This window comes from Styela clava, chromosome 10, assembly GCF_964204865.1.
Source record: "Styela clava chromosome 10, kaStyClav1.hap1.2, whole genome shotgun sequence".
Lineage (NCBI taxonomy): Eukaryota > Metazoa > Chordata > Ascidiacea > Stolidobranchia > Styelidae > Styela > Styela clava.
In genome coordinates this window covers 3681356-3699595 of record NC_135259.1, presented here as the reverse complement: position 1 = coordinate 3699595, position 18240 = coordinate 3681356, and the positions used below count along the sequence as shown (strand labels likewise).

The 18240-nt window shown below is 35.6% G+C and overlaps 1 protein-coding gene across 5 annotated transcripts; it reads left to right on the top strand.

Annotated features, from left to right (window-relative positions):
- Window positions 1-349: 349 nt before the first annotated feature.
- Window positions 350-14708, top strand: LOC120338033 (uncharacterized). Of its 5 annotated transcripts, none has more exons than XM_039405954.2 (19): window positions 350-486; window positions 5630-5731; window positions 6051-6128; window positions 6260-6379; window positions 6685-6768; window positions 6893-7102; window positions 7616-7699; window positions 7893-7970; window positions 8084-8143; window positions 8223-8264; window positions 8410-8469; window positions 8650-8709; window positions 8988-9062; window positions 9283-9354; window positions 9578-9652; window positions 10173-10253; window positions 10581-10632; window positions 10856-11011; window positions 11163-14708. In XM_039405954.2, the coding sequence occupies exons 1-19, from the start codon at window positions 367-369 to the stop codon at window positions 11192-11194; spliced, it is 1641 nt and encodes a 546-aa protein (XP_039261888.2). In that variant the 5' UTR covers window positions 350-366; the 3' UTR covers window positions 11195-14708. The 5 variants fall into 5 exon arrangements, with proteins under 5 accessions (XP_039261888.2, XP_039261892.2, XP_039261890.2 ...); XM_039405953.2 differs by lacking the exon at window positions 350-486 and adding an exon at window positions 4306-4737; XM_039405957.2 differs by lacking the exon at window positions 350-486 and adding an exon at window positions 4787-5315.
- Window positions 14709-18240: the final 3532 nt, after the last annotated feature.

Here is an 18240-nt window from a genome sequence, read left to right as displayed (position 1 = left end):
TAGCTTTGGACCAAGTTTTTTCCTACATGGAATATGTATTTATGGAAAATCAATATCTTTCACTATTATAGTATACATCTCGCGTCGTGCTGACCTACATTTGCAAAAGTACATTTATGGACAGCTACATTCCCACAGAACCGCTTTTTCAAAAAATGGTCCCGTCCCTCGAAACCAATTCTCTTGCTCTTAAATCCGGTGTTTTTGACGATCCTAAAATTGACGTACCGCAAATCGGCTTATCGAATTTGGCGATTGGTCGAATTGGATGCCATCATTATGACGTCACAAAATGCCCATTTTATATTTAAATTGAAAGCTTGGCAAAGAAAATCTAGAAATTGCTGATCTTCGCTGTGAAATACCATGAAGCTTCGTCGTAATAAAGTGGGAGTCGTCCCACAAGACGATGGCGAAAGACCTCGCGTATCACGTACCGGTAGTACGAGAAAGTGGAGTCGAAGGAACCGCAAAAAGTTGGATACAGTGAGTGATGTCATTTATTTAGATTTTTTACATGTATTTTTCCGCATTGGTTAGCGAACAAAAATGTTTATATTGATATTTGTTATGTATAAGGTTCTACCTAAATGTAATATTGATGATGCTAATCCTATGTTCGAGTACACCTTCACGTAGTCGTAGACATAACGCAAAAAACTCAGGTGCCGATCTTTCGTGGAGCAATTCAAGTAACGCGTAGAAAAGTTTGAGGTTCAACCACGCACTTGCTCGACACTAGACTCTATGTCTATCTACTCTCTGTGTCCCTATACTTGAGCATCCGAATAAGCATGTGGAGTTTAATCTGTAGCGAGTACAAAAGGATAGTCTTTTGATATTTTCATCATGTATTGTTGATAGATAAATGATATTGTTTCCTTGCTCAAGTATTGCTCGTCTTTATCGCTCGTCTTGCGTTAGGGTTTTAGGGGTATTTTGTTATCTGTTATTTGGGTCAATTCGATGGTGCAACTTTACAATATACGAGCATTTGTTATTACAATACATTGTGTGCTTAATGACTTATGAGAAATTCAGATTAGAGTTGCACGCAATTAAACGCGTGTCAACCCAATAACACGTGAGTGGACACGCAGATAGGGCCAATTATCCTTCTCCCAAAACTCACTCATTTATTCGCTCTTAACTGGGCTCTGTATAAACAACTGCACAATATTATAGAAGTGTGCTTTTACCAGTTATAAATGTGTGTGTATTCAACAGTTACTAGATTATTTATTTGAATAACTTTTAACCAACCAACTTTTGGACCACCCTATATATTCGAAGTTAAACTAGAGTTCATTCATATGTTTTCTATAAATATGGGTTTGAATGAACAACTAGTGGAAAGTATTTTGTATTGATTTTACTTGAATATGCACTTATGCGCTCCGCTACAAGGTAAGGCACAGGGCCTTTATAGGACGACGTAAAGGAACATATTTTTTAGTTTTTGAACTACAGCCTACATCCCGGATAAGTTGTGAATTTATACTACCGTACTTTTGTGTGGTATTTTTGTCGAACTGCGGAATCGGGGAAAATTTACACCTGCCTCAAGTCCAAACTTTCAGATATTTGCGAAATGTCTCCCGACTCCGGATTTACAAGAAACTTTGACTCTGACTCCAATTTCAGGAAATGATTTATAACAAAAACTTTGTGTATGCAAGCCTGCCTTTTCTTATAGTCTGTTGAGAATGCTTAGTCAACCTGATGCTTTTGTCGGAAATTTTAATCTCAATTGTCATCATTATGTCTCAAATTCTGACTCCGCACTCCAGATAATTCAAAAGTTCGACTGAAGTGCCGGCACCATACTCATGAAAACCAGAGTGTAACTCCGGTTCCGACTCCGTAGTTAAGGAAGCGACTCCGGTTCGGACTTCCGAGAGTTTGAAATGCGATTCCGGATCGAATGTGTGTATATTCACCGCAAGCCTGCTGATTGGGTGCTCAACAGAGAATATTTGAGGTAGAATGCATGCCTGTATAGTGTATACCTGACAAGAATATAGTGTGTATATCTTACTTGAATATACACTTATGCGCTCCGCTACAAGGTAAGGCACAGGGCCTTTATAGGACGACGTAAAGGAACATATTTTTTTAGTTTTTGAACTACAGCCTACATCTGGGATAAGTTGTGAATTTATACTACCGTACTTTTGTGTGGTATTTTTGTCGAACTGCGGAATCGGGGAAAATTCACACCTGCCTCAAGTCCAAACTTTCAGATAGATATTTGCGAAATGTCTCCCGACTCCGGATTTACAAGAAACTCTGACTCCAATTTCAGGAAATGATTCATAACAAAAACTTTGTGTATGCAAGCCTGCCTTCCCTTATAGTCTGTTGAGAATGCTTAGTCAACCTGATGCTTTTGTGGGAAATTTTAATCTCAATTGTCATCATTATGTCTCAAATTCTGACTCCGCACTCCAGATAATTCAAAAGTTCGACTGAAGTGCCGGCACCATACTCCTGAAAACAAGAGTTTGACTCCGGTTCCGACTCCGTAGTTAAGGAAGCGACTCCGGTTCGGACTCCCGAGAGTTTGGAATGCGATTCCGGATCGAATGTGTGTATATTCACCGCAAGCCTGCTGATTGGGTGCTCAACAGAGAATATTTGAAGTAGAATGCATGACTGTATAGTGCAGCGTTTCCCAAACTGTGTACCGCGGAACACGTCTTCAACGCATTTTCGTTAACTGTCGTCCTAGCTTTTTATCAAGTTTGCATCAATCCTTTCGGTTTTGCTATAGATAGGCAAACAAGTAGGTATAATGAATGAAGACAAATGGTCAACTCTTTTTCCGCCATCTCTGCCTGGTTTTACTTTGAAATGCTGAAAAAATTACTCATGTTCGCTGAACTCGATTCAGCATATAAATAAACTGCAGCTCGCGAAGTTGCAGCAAGTACGTCTATCTCCATTAGACGTAACATTAGAGGCAAACACTGCGTAATGAAAAGTAAACGACGTAGAAGGGGAAAAAAAATTTGTTGATTTATATACACAGCATTCAAATTGAGAAGCAATAAAACATTTATGAAAAATGAAATATGTAAAATATTCAATCATATTTTAGGTATGTCTAACACAATTCTGTCAGTTTCAACTCGCCACGACGAACCTATTGGGAACCGCTACATTGCACTGTTTTTTTTTTATCAATTTTACCCTTTCATCTTTTGGTGTTCCGCGAGGCGAGATAAAAAGTGTAAGTGTTCCGCGGCCGAAAAAGTTTGGGAAACTCTGGTATAGTGTATACCTGATACCTTTTTATAATTGCCTGTACGTACCATGTCTATGACAGAATGTGTGAATAGATGGCATCGTGCTTTTGTGTAGTTTCTTAGACAGAGCTTGATTCTGATCCAATGTGTGGTAATCCTCATTCATTTTGAAGTATTACAATAAACACTCTTATGCTTTAGCGTAGTTGCTTGTGTTAACTCTCTTTTTCCTAATGATATATATATTCGTACTACCATCCTTGGTCATAATATGACAATAATAGTTATTTTCGGACTATTTTACGTTTATGTTCATGTTTTGTGAAGTATTCCCGCACTAACTAAAATCATTTTTGGCTTCCAACTACGATCCGTGCTTGATCCGTCAAAATTTTTTTTTTTGTAAATTTTTTATTCTACTACTAGGTGAATTTTATTTGTGTAGGTATTTCAAAGCTTAGAGATACACGAAAGTATTTGTCATTACTTCAAAGATAAGTCATTTGATCGAGCGGGAAACAATTTCGCGCACATAATAAACAAACAAAGATTCCAGACAACTATCGTGAACATGCTCTTACATATCATTGAATATTTCGCGTTTCGCTTCGCTTGCGAAGCTGAGTCTGGTTTTTCTGCAATGGTGACGTAATGCTCTTTGAGCAGAGCGCTTAAATCTTGTTTCTTTGTAACACGTGTTCATCGGAGCGATGAGAGTGTGAAACGTTCTCTCAAAATTTTTTGAAATTTCTCTCTTCTTACCGGCGTAAGGTCGAACAGTTTGCGGAAACGTCATCTGGGCGCGTTTTAGTAGGAAGACGCGAAAATAGGCTTTTCAAAGAGATATTGGGGGTGTTCATGGCACGTTTGGTTAACTAGTCATTACATATTATAAAATGGTACAAAAAGTCGATTGTAACCAGCGGAAAAAGAGGGTTAATTCAGACTGGGTGATTGTCGATGATAATTTCGCAATAACGGTCAAGTCATTTCCGAGACCAAAGCAGTACATTTGCGCGAAAATCTTAGGCGCCAACCTCTGCTTTGAAGTAAAGTATTGGTAGGCAAATGGCGCAATGGCTGAGTTACTGGTGCGCGCGCATGAGGATTTCAAGCTGAAGATCTTGCCCTGCAATACATCTTTTCCATGTGGAACTCAACTTTCATCAATTTTCACTGGAAATCAACAAGACGATAGATCTGGTTCTTTCATTTTATAGAAAATAGCCGTGTAACCTACTTGTAGCTGACAAGTTGAACATTGCCCATTATGGCGTACGCTCATTATGACGTAATAAGGCATGTGTTTTCCCAAATATTGTAATTCTAAAGAAACCAGTTAATGAGCTACTATTCGCTGTCGGGTACCATGAAACTTCGCCGGAATAAAGTGGGAGTCTTCCCACCAGATGATGACGGGGGATATGGCATATCACGTACCGGTAGTACCAAAAAGCGGAGTCGAAAAAATCGCAAAAAGTTGGATACAGTGAGTGAATTACTTAACTAATTTTTGAACGCGTTTTTCTGTATTGTGCCGATTGTTGACAGACAGATTTTTTCTAGCGAAAAATATACAGAGATTTGCTGAACTCTATCTCGTCACAAGGAGTTTCGTGATAACCAGGGGTGGGAGTTTATTAAATTATATAGGTTATTTGTCTATTATAAGAAATTGATGTCTGTTTTTTGCATATTATATGTAAGTTCACCGCAGATCGTGCAATGTGATCAAAAGCAGAAATGAATCTTATGTTCCTAGAAAAAAAAGATCCCAAAAATTATCTATCCACATATCTCATCGACTCTGTTTTTTAAACACAGAACCAGTATTTTATATTTAAAGCAATAATCAGTCACTGTTTTGAAAAATCTACGGGAAGAAATTCAAGCCTGCAAAAGAAGAGCGAACGAAATTACTAGCAATAGCCATAGCCCGTCAGGGTGTTCCTCCATATCTCCTACAATTTTATCCAATCGATTTTACCGTTTTAGTTGAGATCTATCGAACTTTCTTTAAAAAACATAAAGAATCATAATATTCCTGCTAAATGCTGGTTGTATTGGGTAGTTTTTTTCAATTATTTTTTAGCAATAGTGAATCTATGCATAATGCTATAAGTCTCGAGCCAAGTACGGGCAACTTTGAGTTCCGTGTAAAGTCGAGTCGGTGCTCCAGAAGTATGCGCAACAAGATGTCGCACAACCTGAACCCTAACCGGTACACACGTACTATGTTCAGGTTGCGCATACTTCTGGTGGTCCGTCGAGTAACTACTCCACCACGACAAATGACTATGTTCAACCGAAATTGGTCAATAGTCGTGATTGACATCGTCTTCGGTGATTATTCGGTGAGGTATTATCTTCATTTATTTTAGAAACCAGATGATGAAGAAATGCAGTACTTGAGCGCTGTACAATGCGTCGTTGCGTTTGTGACTTGGTTTGGTAAGAGACTGAAGAAAGCCAACAATGCTGTGGTAAGGAAAACTATATTTCATCATTCCTCATGAAGCTGTACCAAAAACCAAGCATATTTTGGCATGGACGCTAATGGGTTACTCGTCGATTATGATTAGAGGATTTAGCTATTATTTTAAAGTTTTTATGACGTTTCAAAGTTCAAGATGAAAAATTGATGATGATGCTGTTTAGCGTTTATTCCAAATCCCGAACCCATAGTTTCTTTTGCCTGAATCTAGCCTGTTTTGTTTATTATTTTTGGTATATTACAATACTCAGTTTTATTATCCGATATGGTCGTTTGCAAATTTTCAAACCTAACCTTCACATTCCCAGGGCTTGCCATGTTTCTTCAGATATGAGACCAAAGATTCGTCATCGGACCAGAGTTGTGATTTCGAGCCTAATGAGAACGTATGATATATTATATTCATTAACCATATATTAATTGATTGCATTGTAGATAAGAAAAAGCTTAAATATTTATATATTATCTTCGTCTCTTTTAAAATAAATCTTCACCCTTTTCCTAATTATTTTAATAGAGGAATGGAAGATGGTATAGAAAACAGAAGAGAAGAAACTGTGGAGAGAAATATGTTAAAGATAACATCAACAAGGAAGCTGTCAGAACTACTTTGAATAAAATTCTTTCCGGCCTGAAGGTACAATACTACTCAACTCCTGTTAGCGTGGTGGGCACAACTAATGTGACTTCGTATTTCAGAGATTGTGGCTCAATACATAATTTCTGTTAGTAGTAGGAAATACTAGACAGCCAATGCTCTGTTGAACAACTTCCTTCTTTATAAACATGCTACTACTCTGCTGCAAGTGTACAACCCCCTTCGGGAAGAGAGAATAGTAGCAACAGAACTCATTTTATTAATTAGGAAACACACAGACCTTGTCATAAATAATTGTTCGTGTCTATAGTTACAATCAGGTTAATGTAATGTGTTTTTCACAGAGAAAAAAGAAGATGAATCTTAACATAAGAGGAGCGGAGAACCGCGACAAAAAGCATGGAAGGTCTCTAAGAACTATGATGGAAGTAAGGTTTACTTATTACTTTATTATTAATATTTATATAAAAAAGGATGCATTGTCAAATTAAGGATACATAATCTATGTATTGTATCCTATCGAATTGTTTATAACTATAATCCTTATAACAGATTATTACATCATGCTTCCCAAAGAGCGACAAACTGGATAAGATGAAAAACAAAACAATGAACAATGCATTTGACAGTGGGGGTGGTGGAGCAACCTGTTCCCCACGCACACCTTCACCAGAGAAGGTGGAAAACAAAACAATGAACGATGCATGTGACAGTGGGGGTGGTGGCACAACCTGCGTCCCACGCACACCCTTGCCTGCAAAAGTAAATTACAGTTTGTTTCTAGTAAGCAGTGTTGAAGATAATCTAGTCATTGATTCTAAGTGATTCAATTCTCACCCAACGTTACGCCGATTATGTAAACGATTATGCCCCATGCGATTTGAGCCCGCGCAAGGTAATAAGAATCGCTACGGTAAGCGTATTTCCAACCCTTAGTATTTTGCCCAAATTTTCGAACCACGCTATATAAGTAAATCTCAGTTGTTTGAGTTTAAAAAAATGTTGGGTCAATCTTAAGATGGTATTTTCAGGTGTCAATGTGATTCACATTTATCCATTTTACTGTTGTTCATGAAATCTACATTGACTTTAATTTGAATTGTGACTCGAAATAGCAGTGATACGGTTTGACTTGCCACAGGAGAGGGGGGCTTAGAACTCGAATTTGAAGCTGGTACTTGACTCTGACTAAGCCGTGACTGAATTGTGGTTTGTCATCACAGAGATATATTACATTGCATTAACCCAATAATTACATTTTGATTCTATTCATAGTCTACGGATTCAGGTGGCAAGTTGGTGTCTGCAGCTGATGATGAACCAGTGGGTGGTCGAGATGGAGATGAAAAATCGTCTGTTGTAAGCAAATTAATCTGATTATATTTTACGCATTGAATGTTTTAAAATACTTGAGTATAAAGGTTGTAAACTGCTCGATCTCGAACTCATGAGACGCAGAAGAGCCTCCAGGGGATTGGGATTTCCATCATGAAAATAGGAACATATATGATCGAATAAACCCTGTTATTATCACTACTAATATTTGTGACAGAGCACAGAGAAGAATGAAGATGAGAGTGCAGCGTATGATGATGATTTTTTCGATTCGTTTGATGATTCGATTTCTGCGGTATTGAATTTTATATTATCTTACTTTGCTCATATCTAAATATTAATCATTACTGTGATAAACATCTTTGTACTATTATTTATTTTAATTTATTTACTACATACACATTTCAGGATTTCAGCGACTTCGTTACGGATGTCATTGATTCTGCAAAAGGCACCGTCAATCCTAAAGTATGAACTATTTAATGCGTTATAGTCAATATATAAATATAGAATAAATTATTAAAAATAGTTGTTTTTTTCAACACAGGCAGAATCTGGTAACAGCAGTGATGCATCTTCGATCGCGAAGGTATTTATCATATCGTCCAATCTTTTTCATTTGATTATAATTTATTTAGTAACTCTAGTTGTAGATTAAAATTGAGTCAGTTCAATGAAATATACTGGGCTTTTGCTGGAACAAGTTTTCTATCTCTATTTATTTTCTTTGGCAGAATATCAACGACTTTGTTGCGGAAGCTATTGGCAGTGCGAAGGATAATATCAATAAGGAAGTAAGTTTAATACGAGCATTATATCTCCGAAGTAGACCAATTGAACTAACCAACGTGTTTTTGGCCATGTTTATTCAAAAAATATGAAAACAAAATCGCACACTGAACACATTTAGTAGTTTGATATATATTAAATCGTTTTAAATAGCATCCTTATCTATTTATTTATTCATTTATCAGGAAGAAGAGAAGCGTAAGAGAGAAGAATTTTTGCAGTCAATGAGACTTGCCATGGAATTGGTGAGTATAATACAAATAATTCGGATATTATTTAAATAACATTTTTACACAGGATTACACTGTATATATCACTGTATATATATCAAACGTTCGGCATTTAGGCAGCTGGAATTTATGAGGTGTTGAAGGCATTAATACTTGGAATGCGCAAAAGAATTCAATATTGCCATTCATAATTAATGTGATATTTGGCAAAAGTTTTCTTCCAGAACAAAACTTTCTAACTTTTATTACGATATTATTCTCTACTCTCAAAAGAAATACAAATTTCTTTTTAGAGAGAAATTGCAGGTGAAATGGCTTTCAATGCAATCTGTGGAGCAATTGTTCAACTGGCACATGAGAAGGATGAGGTACGTTAGATATATATATATATTGGAAATGTCCCTTACACGTTACAAACCAACAGAAATTGTATAGCAGAGTTATAAGTGTGCTTCGGGGAGTATCGGTTGAATTAAATGTTCAGGGTTCTGATTGAAAACAGACAAAAAAAATGGTGGCCCAAAACTGAATCTCCCCTATATACTTGAATTAGATTTGAGCAAAAATTTATTTATATCAAATTTTCAGAATGTTGGTGATGACAATGTGATGAATATTTTGTCTGGATACACTGCGTCAGTAGAGAAGAATCGTACCGAGGTTCTGTTTTATAATTCTAACCCGTTTACTTTAAACAAATAATGGCAATCACATTTTCGTATTGAATTCTTGCAATAATTACATTTCAGATATTTATGCAAATGAATTTTAATTTTTGCAATTTGAAATACCACTTTAACTTTTGTATTAAAAAAATTATAACAAAGTCTAGTTTATGATTTATTTTTTGCTTACTTATTGATAAGTTATAATGTTTTTGCAGAAAATGTGCAGAGGAATTGCTCAGTCTGTGGTTCTGGATACGATGGATATCATTCGCAGAAAGGAAGAGGAGAAGGTATGAAGGATTTAGGAAATGGTTTAATTTTTTTGTAGCTGTTTTCGATTGAAGAACATACCATTGCACAATTGAGGTAGACTATGAAAATGGAATGAATTGGGCAAAGATACCTCGGGTATTATGGAGTTAACAAAATTGTTGTTGTTGTTGGTTGTTACGATTATTGTTGTTGTTGAAAAATCGCCTTTCTTCGCCCAAATCAAATTGCCAGTATATGGAAGATAGAAGCCAGTGGCAATTACAGTAGTTTTTTTTCAAATCATGATGGAACCCGATATTTCCCCAAGAACATTATTGAATTCTAGTTGAAGGGGATCAATTTTTATTACATACCACCACTTGCCCGTCAATCATTTTAGCAAACACAGTGTTCTTGTGACTAACCGTATCGGAACTGATGCGATATTCGTGTCACTATATTTAAGCATATTTCTCTTGTTTCATTCAAAGCATTAGATGTTTTTTGGATACTGGTTCACTATCACTCGAATTTGACTTAACTTAATTATTGTTAAAGCGTGAAATCACTTCAATTCTTCAAAAATACAAGAAAAAGGTTCCAGAACCGATTTCACTTCTACCTTCACCATCCGAAATGGTAAACCAATTGAATACTGTTTTGTTTCACTTTTTTCACACTGTATCATTATTAGATTTACATTCTAAGGCTACAAGTGAGTAGCACTCTTTCAGAGATTAATACCTCCTTCAAAGACATTTTGATGGTTTGAAATTATATTAACTATTGCTAACTAGGCTGAACTTCTTCATTTAAAAAACTGTTTTTCATAAAAAATATTCTGGAAATTTGCATATTTTGAACATAATATTGACAAAAATTAGAGCACAAGTAACAGGTAACAGATCTCAATGAACAATTAGAATATCAAGTATATAATAGTTTATTTATTGTTCAATTTTTAAGATTCAAATCTCAAAGACCATACAGCCATTTGTCGCAGCCACCAGGATAGAACGTAAGTTTCACTATGTTGAATTCATTAACTCGTTAGAAATTTCTTGTAAACAATACATACAATACTATAAACGTCAGTTCCAAATCTGAATACCTTTTTCTTCGAATATTTATTGCCGTAGTGATAATTTGGGCAATTGAAGATGTGCTAAAGTAGCCTACATCGATTTTATTTTAAAAAGTTGTGATTTAATTTCTTTTAATAGTATAACATCTATTTTCAGCTGAATTCTCTGGAACTTTTGCCGAGTTTTCAGCTCCATTTCCAACTTCCAACACCATTGTTCGTAAGACAAGAAAACCAGTGGCTTTCAAATCTCAAATGCAGGTTATTACTCGCGAAGAAGAGGAAGAGTTACTGAGAAAGGCAACTGGAAAATGTAAGGTTTACTTCTTTATGCTAATATAGAAATCGTTGAAGAACTCTTTCAGGCAATTTCTCTCCAGCAGTAAATCATATTATTGCATAGGTGGCTTTTATTAATAAAATAAAATAGATACAAATCGAAATAAATATTTTTTTAATTCTAGGTCCTCCCAGTAAGGACAGAAAGCGGCAATAATCCAGGATATTGTATACGACAGCACGTCGTATTTTGATTGTGCTAGTCGTGATTATTTTAAAAATTTATTTTGTTATATTTTGTATTTTTTGTAAGGCAATATTCCCAACATCCTAACGTTTTAATATGTTTAAAAATCCACTTTTTATGTACATTTTTTATAAAAGCTTACCTCATCTGCCCCACCATTTCTCTTTTGAAATTGATGAAACGTATTAGTTTAGCTCTCAATCACGGTTATATCTTTATTTACCTTAAATTTTGATATATTAACATAAAAAAATGTTTAGCAAAGATGGTATGACAACACAACTCAACATTTTTTGGCTTGTTTGGTCAGAGTTATCTATGATCCTCACCTATCACTATGCTTCAGAATTAGTTACACGTCACATATGTGCGTTGTTTATGATTCTGTACAGTTAGAACATTTCAAATAAGTGTATCGCTGAAAAAATACCGTACAAATTTTATAGTGAAGAAATATATTTAAGTAGGTAATAATGACCCGCGACCATTAAATACCTGTGTCGTGACAAAATAAAACATTTTATATTAGAAACTGGCAAAAGTTATAAAAATTGAACGTCAAACGAATAATGCAAAACATACTGCATTATTGAACGATCTTAACGTGAATATGTGATGCAGTCCAAACACAGATTGATATTTTCTTAGAGTGAGTACCCTTTGCTATTTTAAGACATGTTCTACGAGGTAATAAATCAATTCTTAACTTGAGGCATTATTAAAAAAGCGTCACCAGCGCATAAAGTACATTTTTTGTAGTTTTAGTTAGATTATGCTTTGCTTATAGGCTACCTAGCAAAGTCTCCCTTTCGTTCAGAGATTTGTCTTACTTTAGATAATATTATTAGAATTTAAAACGATTTTCAAAAACTGGCCAGCGTGGAAGCTTAATCTTAATTTTTGGCATTCTGACAAAATCCAGTATAAACGTGCTAGAATGATTGCTGTATATTTTGAATGGGTGTTCTCTACTGGAATGATCTTGTTTATTCCGCGGTACCAGTCCATTCCTGATTTGGGAATATTTAGCTGATAATCGTTTCAGACGCGTGAGTGTAAATTGTGGAGCAGTTGCGAGAAATTACGTAAACCACTCAGTGATGTTGAGAGATTTATGTTTTCCACATTTAGGTTTTTTATGCTGGAATAAAAGAATTCCGGTAAACGGTGAATTCATTTGACGAACCTTGGCCTCTCGCCGGCTTTAAACAGCCGCGCCGGGTGTGGGATTAGCTAGTTTGATCGAAATGCAGTTCGGAACTATCCTTAAGAACTATCAAAAATTTGGTGGCTATTACTATACCCGACCGGGACTGTTAATTGCGCGAGAGGCCATGGGCCCGTGGTTCGACATGTAATTTAGCCGTTTCATCAACTTCCTTAATTTCAAATTAGTGTCTGAATGTGAGAAAATCGAAATCCCCCTGACATCACTCGTTAGTGCACTTACCCAATTGCACTGCTCCACCATTATGTTCATGTCCTTGGAATTATTCCTTGGCTAGCTATTCTCACGGCCAGGAGTTGACTGGCAATAGACGTGTCTTTGCCGCAATTAAACAAGAATAATCTAGTACCGATGAAGTGACTTCAGTGATGCCCCGACCTAATATTTCAAAGCAATCCACTCAGTTTGACTAATATGGGCTCGTTATCAGCAGATTTATCTGCCCCAAATTAAGAGTTCACTACCTATAAAAGGGGGTTGTATGAATTTGATTCAGATATAGGTAACTTGGTTCCAGAGTATGAGGTTAGAAAAATGGTGTAAAGTTAAGTGTATGCATAAGGGACTATTATGCCTATTCTGAATATATAGCGTTTTATTGTGAAATATGCTTCGCTTTCCCATAGTTTGTAAATTTCAAAATGCTCGGAATGATTCGAGAGTTTCCGATTTTTTAGGACAAGTTAGAATTATTGCAGAATAGAATTATCCAATACATTTGAAGAATTATCCGGATGATGGGAAAGTTCCTATTTTATATGTTCGAGAAAAAATGTATTTCCTGATCACCCATATCAATTTTTTTTCATTTTAATCACATTTATATGTATAATAAAAATGAAATATAATATAAACGTAGCTCAATCAAACACTATATTAAACCATTCAAATCGGAGATTTCATTATAAAAAAAATTAGGAAGTTGGGAAAAAATTCACATTCAGGATATGATATATACAGCAACGTAATGTTCTTCGATGCAACAGAATCAATAGAACTTCATATCTCAAACACCGAAATGACCAAAAAAAATTTTGTCATATTTGAAGCAAAACACAGTGGAGTCATTGAAGATCATAGATAACTACAACATGCATTAGAATTTTTTGCGTGCGATCAATAAACACGAATTCATATTTAACGAATGAGTAAGCCAAAACAGTATATGGTAGGCCAGGGCTACTCAACTGGCGGACCGCGGTCCGAATCCGGACCTTTCGAGTATTGGATTTGGACCGCACCTAATTATTTATTTTGGATCATTAGCCCCACTTTTTGAATTTCCTATTATAAAATGACTTTCATAGTTTTGAACATATACGAAAAGAACAATAACCCCATAATGAACAATTTTAATTTGCTACTAATCATTAGTCGGTCGATGAAGTGCTCGTTTAATTAAGAATGACGAAATATCATTTATGGAATGACCGGACCCAAATAATTTTGAAGTTTTGTTTGCGGACCTTCGATAAAAATAGTTGAGTAGCCCTGTGGTAGGCTATTTAGTCAGAAGGTGTTTGGACATTGTGTGGTCTTACCATTTTAGGATCTAATTTCAATTTGTTAATATTAAAGACCTAAAATATAATATTCACAAAGTAATATATTAATTAAATAAATTATTAACGATAGCATTAATTTTAAATAGAAATAGGGACTTGTTGGGAATATTGCCTTGCTTTTCATTTTTGTTTTGTTATTTTTTTTATTTTAATGTTTTTGTAAAAAGTGTATATCAGTAATTTTATTGGTCAACTACAAAACTGCTATCATTAATTCGGATTAATGCAAAACATGATTATTAAATAGATCGTGGTACACGAGGCGCCGCGTGAGGGCCACCATTTCACAATCTAATAAAAGGTTATTGTTATTGAAAGCATGTTTTATTGCCTAATCTGGAATATATATATATTAATGCGTATAGTGGTAACGTCGTTCTTCAGTGTTATATATGCAGAAACTTCGTAGTCACTTCTGCTGCTCCAGACATGATTCAAAGATTCTATTCATGTTTAAATATTTCACATTTGGGGATTTTATAGTCTAATTTGTGTGTTTATATAGTTTTTTAGTGTCCTAGCCTTCAATATAAACAACATTGATAAAATTTGAACTCTGGTAAATTTTGATAATATTCAATATTTCTATACATTTCTGGTAATGTGATTATTAAAAACTGTATTTATTTAAATGTGTTTCTGCAATTTGTGACGGGGGATATTTTCCATTAAAAACCTACATAGAACATAGTATGAAAATTAATCTACGGAAACTTGTTTATGAAACACGAAGTTCTTCATAAAGAGTGAAGCCTTCGATACGATAAATCACCACCGTGGAATGTGCAAACATCACCTATTTTCGTTGAATTCAACATGTTATTAATACAAGAGAGCTATGCTCAAATATACGGAAACCTAGAATAAAACGAAATATATTATCATCCCTTCACCGAAAACCACAGGATAGGGTATCCTGCACGAAACTGAACTGCGAAACAGCTTCATGGCTATGGTAACTGACTTACTAGTACCGGTACCCAGTACAACACAGTTCACCTATTTAAAAAGGCCCCCATATTAAAGGTCATTAATTATAACTGTGACTGCAAGCCCCGCTTATGAGAGACTGTTTGACTTTTATACTTACTTCTTCTCGGCAAAGCGGCACTTTTACAGGTACACGGATTTTTCAGTTTCTTCCGCAATTCTGTTTCAACTTCAATTGAAATACCAACTGATTCGAGTTACCACGGTATCATAACAGTAAATACCGCAGTCTACAAATATATGGACTCCAAGAGAAACAGTAATCCACAACATTACGCGTACCGGTAATCTCAAAAATCTTCCGAGTTTCTTGAGCAAACATTTTCAGAGTCGGCAGTCACGCTTGGCGGATTAAAAATGGTGTTCCCATGATTGAAAAATAAAAATTAAATCTCCCAGTTTTAAAAATTAAAACTATTCCCAGAAAATTTGAAAGAAAATAAAAGTAATGGCCTTTTAGAAGAAAATTCTATCTTACACCACTGAAAATTTCGAAGCAATTGGTCCAGTAATCGAAGAGAAAAGCGACTTTTCAATACCGTGTCAAAGATCAAGAACGAGCATAATAACAACGACAACAAGAGAGTTACGCTCAAATTTATGAACACGTGGCAAATTTTAATGGTGTCATAGCACACAAAAAACGATAAATAGAAGTAATAGCCTTCTAGCAAAAAATATAATCTTTACTCACTGAAAATTTCAACAATCAAGAAGAAAAGCGATTTTTTCCAAACGATACGAAGAAGGAGAAGACCAACAAGAACAAGTTTGTCTAAAATATGAAAACGATCCATAGGTCCACTCACGTGTCCAAAAATATCAAAACGATCGTTATGTACACTTACGTCTCAAATAAAGGGGTTAAACACCAATAAAATTCATAGTTATATTCCACATTTGCTACAAAGTGATCTGCTCCTGAACTCCGCAGGGGTGACGTGGATTTGATGACTTACTAGTCTTTTGCATGGCAAGGCTGTTCATTGCCAACGTTTTAAAAGTTTTTATACATAGAACAAAATAATTTAAAGCTTGTCCAGTTGCAGTTGTAAACTTCGAAGGCGTGAGAAAACGAGGGACAAATATTGTTTTCTTCAAACTAAAACTAAACTTAAAAAGAAATATTGCCGGTGAAGATTTGGTTTTCTTCCCCCAGGTGAATCCGACAGTGAGCAATTGACTAAAGTTGTTGTCTATTGCAAGAATATATAGCTGTTCTGGCGCCACGATTTGAACGAGTTAATAGTCTCGAACTTGCTAAGCTGCCATTGTTTGGGAACTTTAGGTGAAGCCATTTCAGTCCTGAAGTGATAACGTGAATTTCGTTTTCAACGCATGCCACCATTAAATAACTAAACTCCTCTGTCTAGTGATGTACAAGCGAGGACAGAAAACACACGTTACTCCAAAAGAAGCCGAGACTCGAATGTATTGTCGTAAACAAATTCACACAACTACAGATCACGTAATCAAGAACGCGCCCACAACAATAACAGAAGACAGCATAATAATCATTACAGTACCAATCTGGCGATATGATGTGCGTGGCCCGTAACGGCATCCAACATGCCGTAGATACTTGACCGTTTGCAAATATTTTTTACATTTACACCGTTCGATTGACAGAGCTGAAATCATTTCCCGACTGTTGATATCGAGCATCAACGGCTATTGCAGCATGGCAGCACATGGCTTCTCTCCTCTCCCCCTACCTGCTCTGCAGAGGATTACGGAAAAGTTTGAAGGTCTAAAAAGTTATTTCATTTCTCAAAAAGAATGTCCTATTTTTATACAAAAATGTTTCGACGATCCAGTGTAAAAACTGTACTTAAAGTATGACCTTGGCAAGCTCATGTAGCCTTCTTCAACAAAATTATTCTGATTTTGGAAAACGAAAATACTAATGCAGTATATGTTGCAAATATGCTGTCAGAGCTGAAGCTAAAATTGTAGGAAAAAGGGGAAAACACAGTAACCTATAGTCATAAAATTCTTGGAGCGCTCTGACCAATGACATTAAACAACATGATGCGCAACTCCGGCATTTTTGTCCGAAGATCGTATTGGATAGCACGCTCCAATGCACATACTTGACGAGACGAAAACGAGCGGATGTGTGCTGCTTTCAAGGCGTAGCACGAATGGTGTTCGTGCCTGTCTCGACAGTTGTTGTCGATTTTAATGATATTTTGGAAAGTTAAGGTAAAAAGAAATCGGAAAAAGGTAAGGTAAATACTATTGTGGTATATCACACCCGGGCATCGCACTGTTAAGTACATGTGGGAAAGACAGCCTTTGTCAAAGACTACGAAGTTATTAATTCAGTACGGTACGTAGTTGCCCATTTGCCGAAATTACATATTTACTTACTCCTTATGGTTTCAAATAGTTCCTGCACCTCCAGTTAGATTCTTTTAATCAGTGAGGATATTTACTCATTGTTGATTGCTGCTCATTGTAATATACTATTGCGCATTCACTTATATTTGCGTATTGAATCAAAGTGTTAACAAGTTCACCTAACATTTCACTCATACCGGTCTATCTTGTATAGTCTGATCTCTCAAGTATTTGGAGCCGCGAATGCTTGTAATTTTCTGACTAAACCCTTTTATTAGTTGGTTTATATACCAAATTCAGTAAAATATGAGATATTGGATTTATTAGCTTTTCCATTCTAAACCATATAGACTGCTTTATTTATTCTAAACGAAAATTAATAAATACAATACAATACAATACAATACAATTTTATTTCGATCTTTCGTCTACAACACAAATAAAAAGAACACAGACAAGGTCAACTGAAAGATCGGGAAAACGGGCAAAACCTATATAAAGGTTTATAACGAACGCTGTAACCAGCGATTGTGCCCATTCACCCACATTCACACACGTGAAACACACCAAGACAATCATACTAGAATAAATTAATGAACAGAGTACATGATCACGAGAAAATAAATTTCCCGGGCAAAGCTTACTTGTAATGTTGTAAATAATTTTGATGAGTGAAAGTCGTGAAGAATACAAAAACATTTAGAAGTTATGTGATGGTGCCTGTGCCGAAATGCGAATACCAATTAATTGATTAGCTGCTGTTTTTTGTAAACAAACAAAAGTAAAAAATAAACAACAAACATAAAAACACGAAAACTAGTTTCGGGCGTTGCTTTGGTTCAAATTCGTAGAAATTGGAGTAAATGTTTTTATTCTTTGCAACGTCCAAC

Coding starts and splice junctions, on each gene's coding strand:
- LOC120338033 (XM_039405953.2), top strand. CDS start 4,591: ATGAGCTACTATTCGCTGTCGGGTACCATGAAACTTCGCCGGAATAAA. Junction 9,063..9,282: donor TGGCACATGAGAAGGATGAG/GTACGTTAGATA, acceptor TCAAATTTTCAG/AATGTTGGTGATGACAATGT. Junction 11,012..11,162: donor GAGAAAGGCAACTGGAAAAT/GTAAGGTTTACT, acceptor TTTTAATTCTAG/GTCCTCCCAGTAAGGACAGA.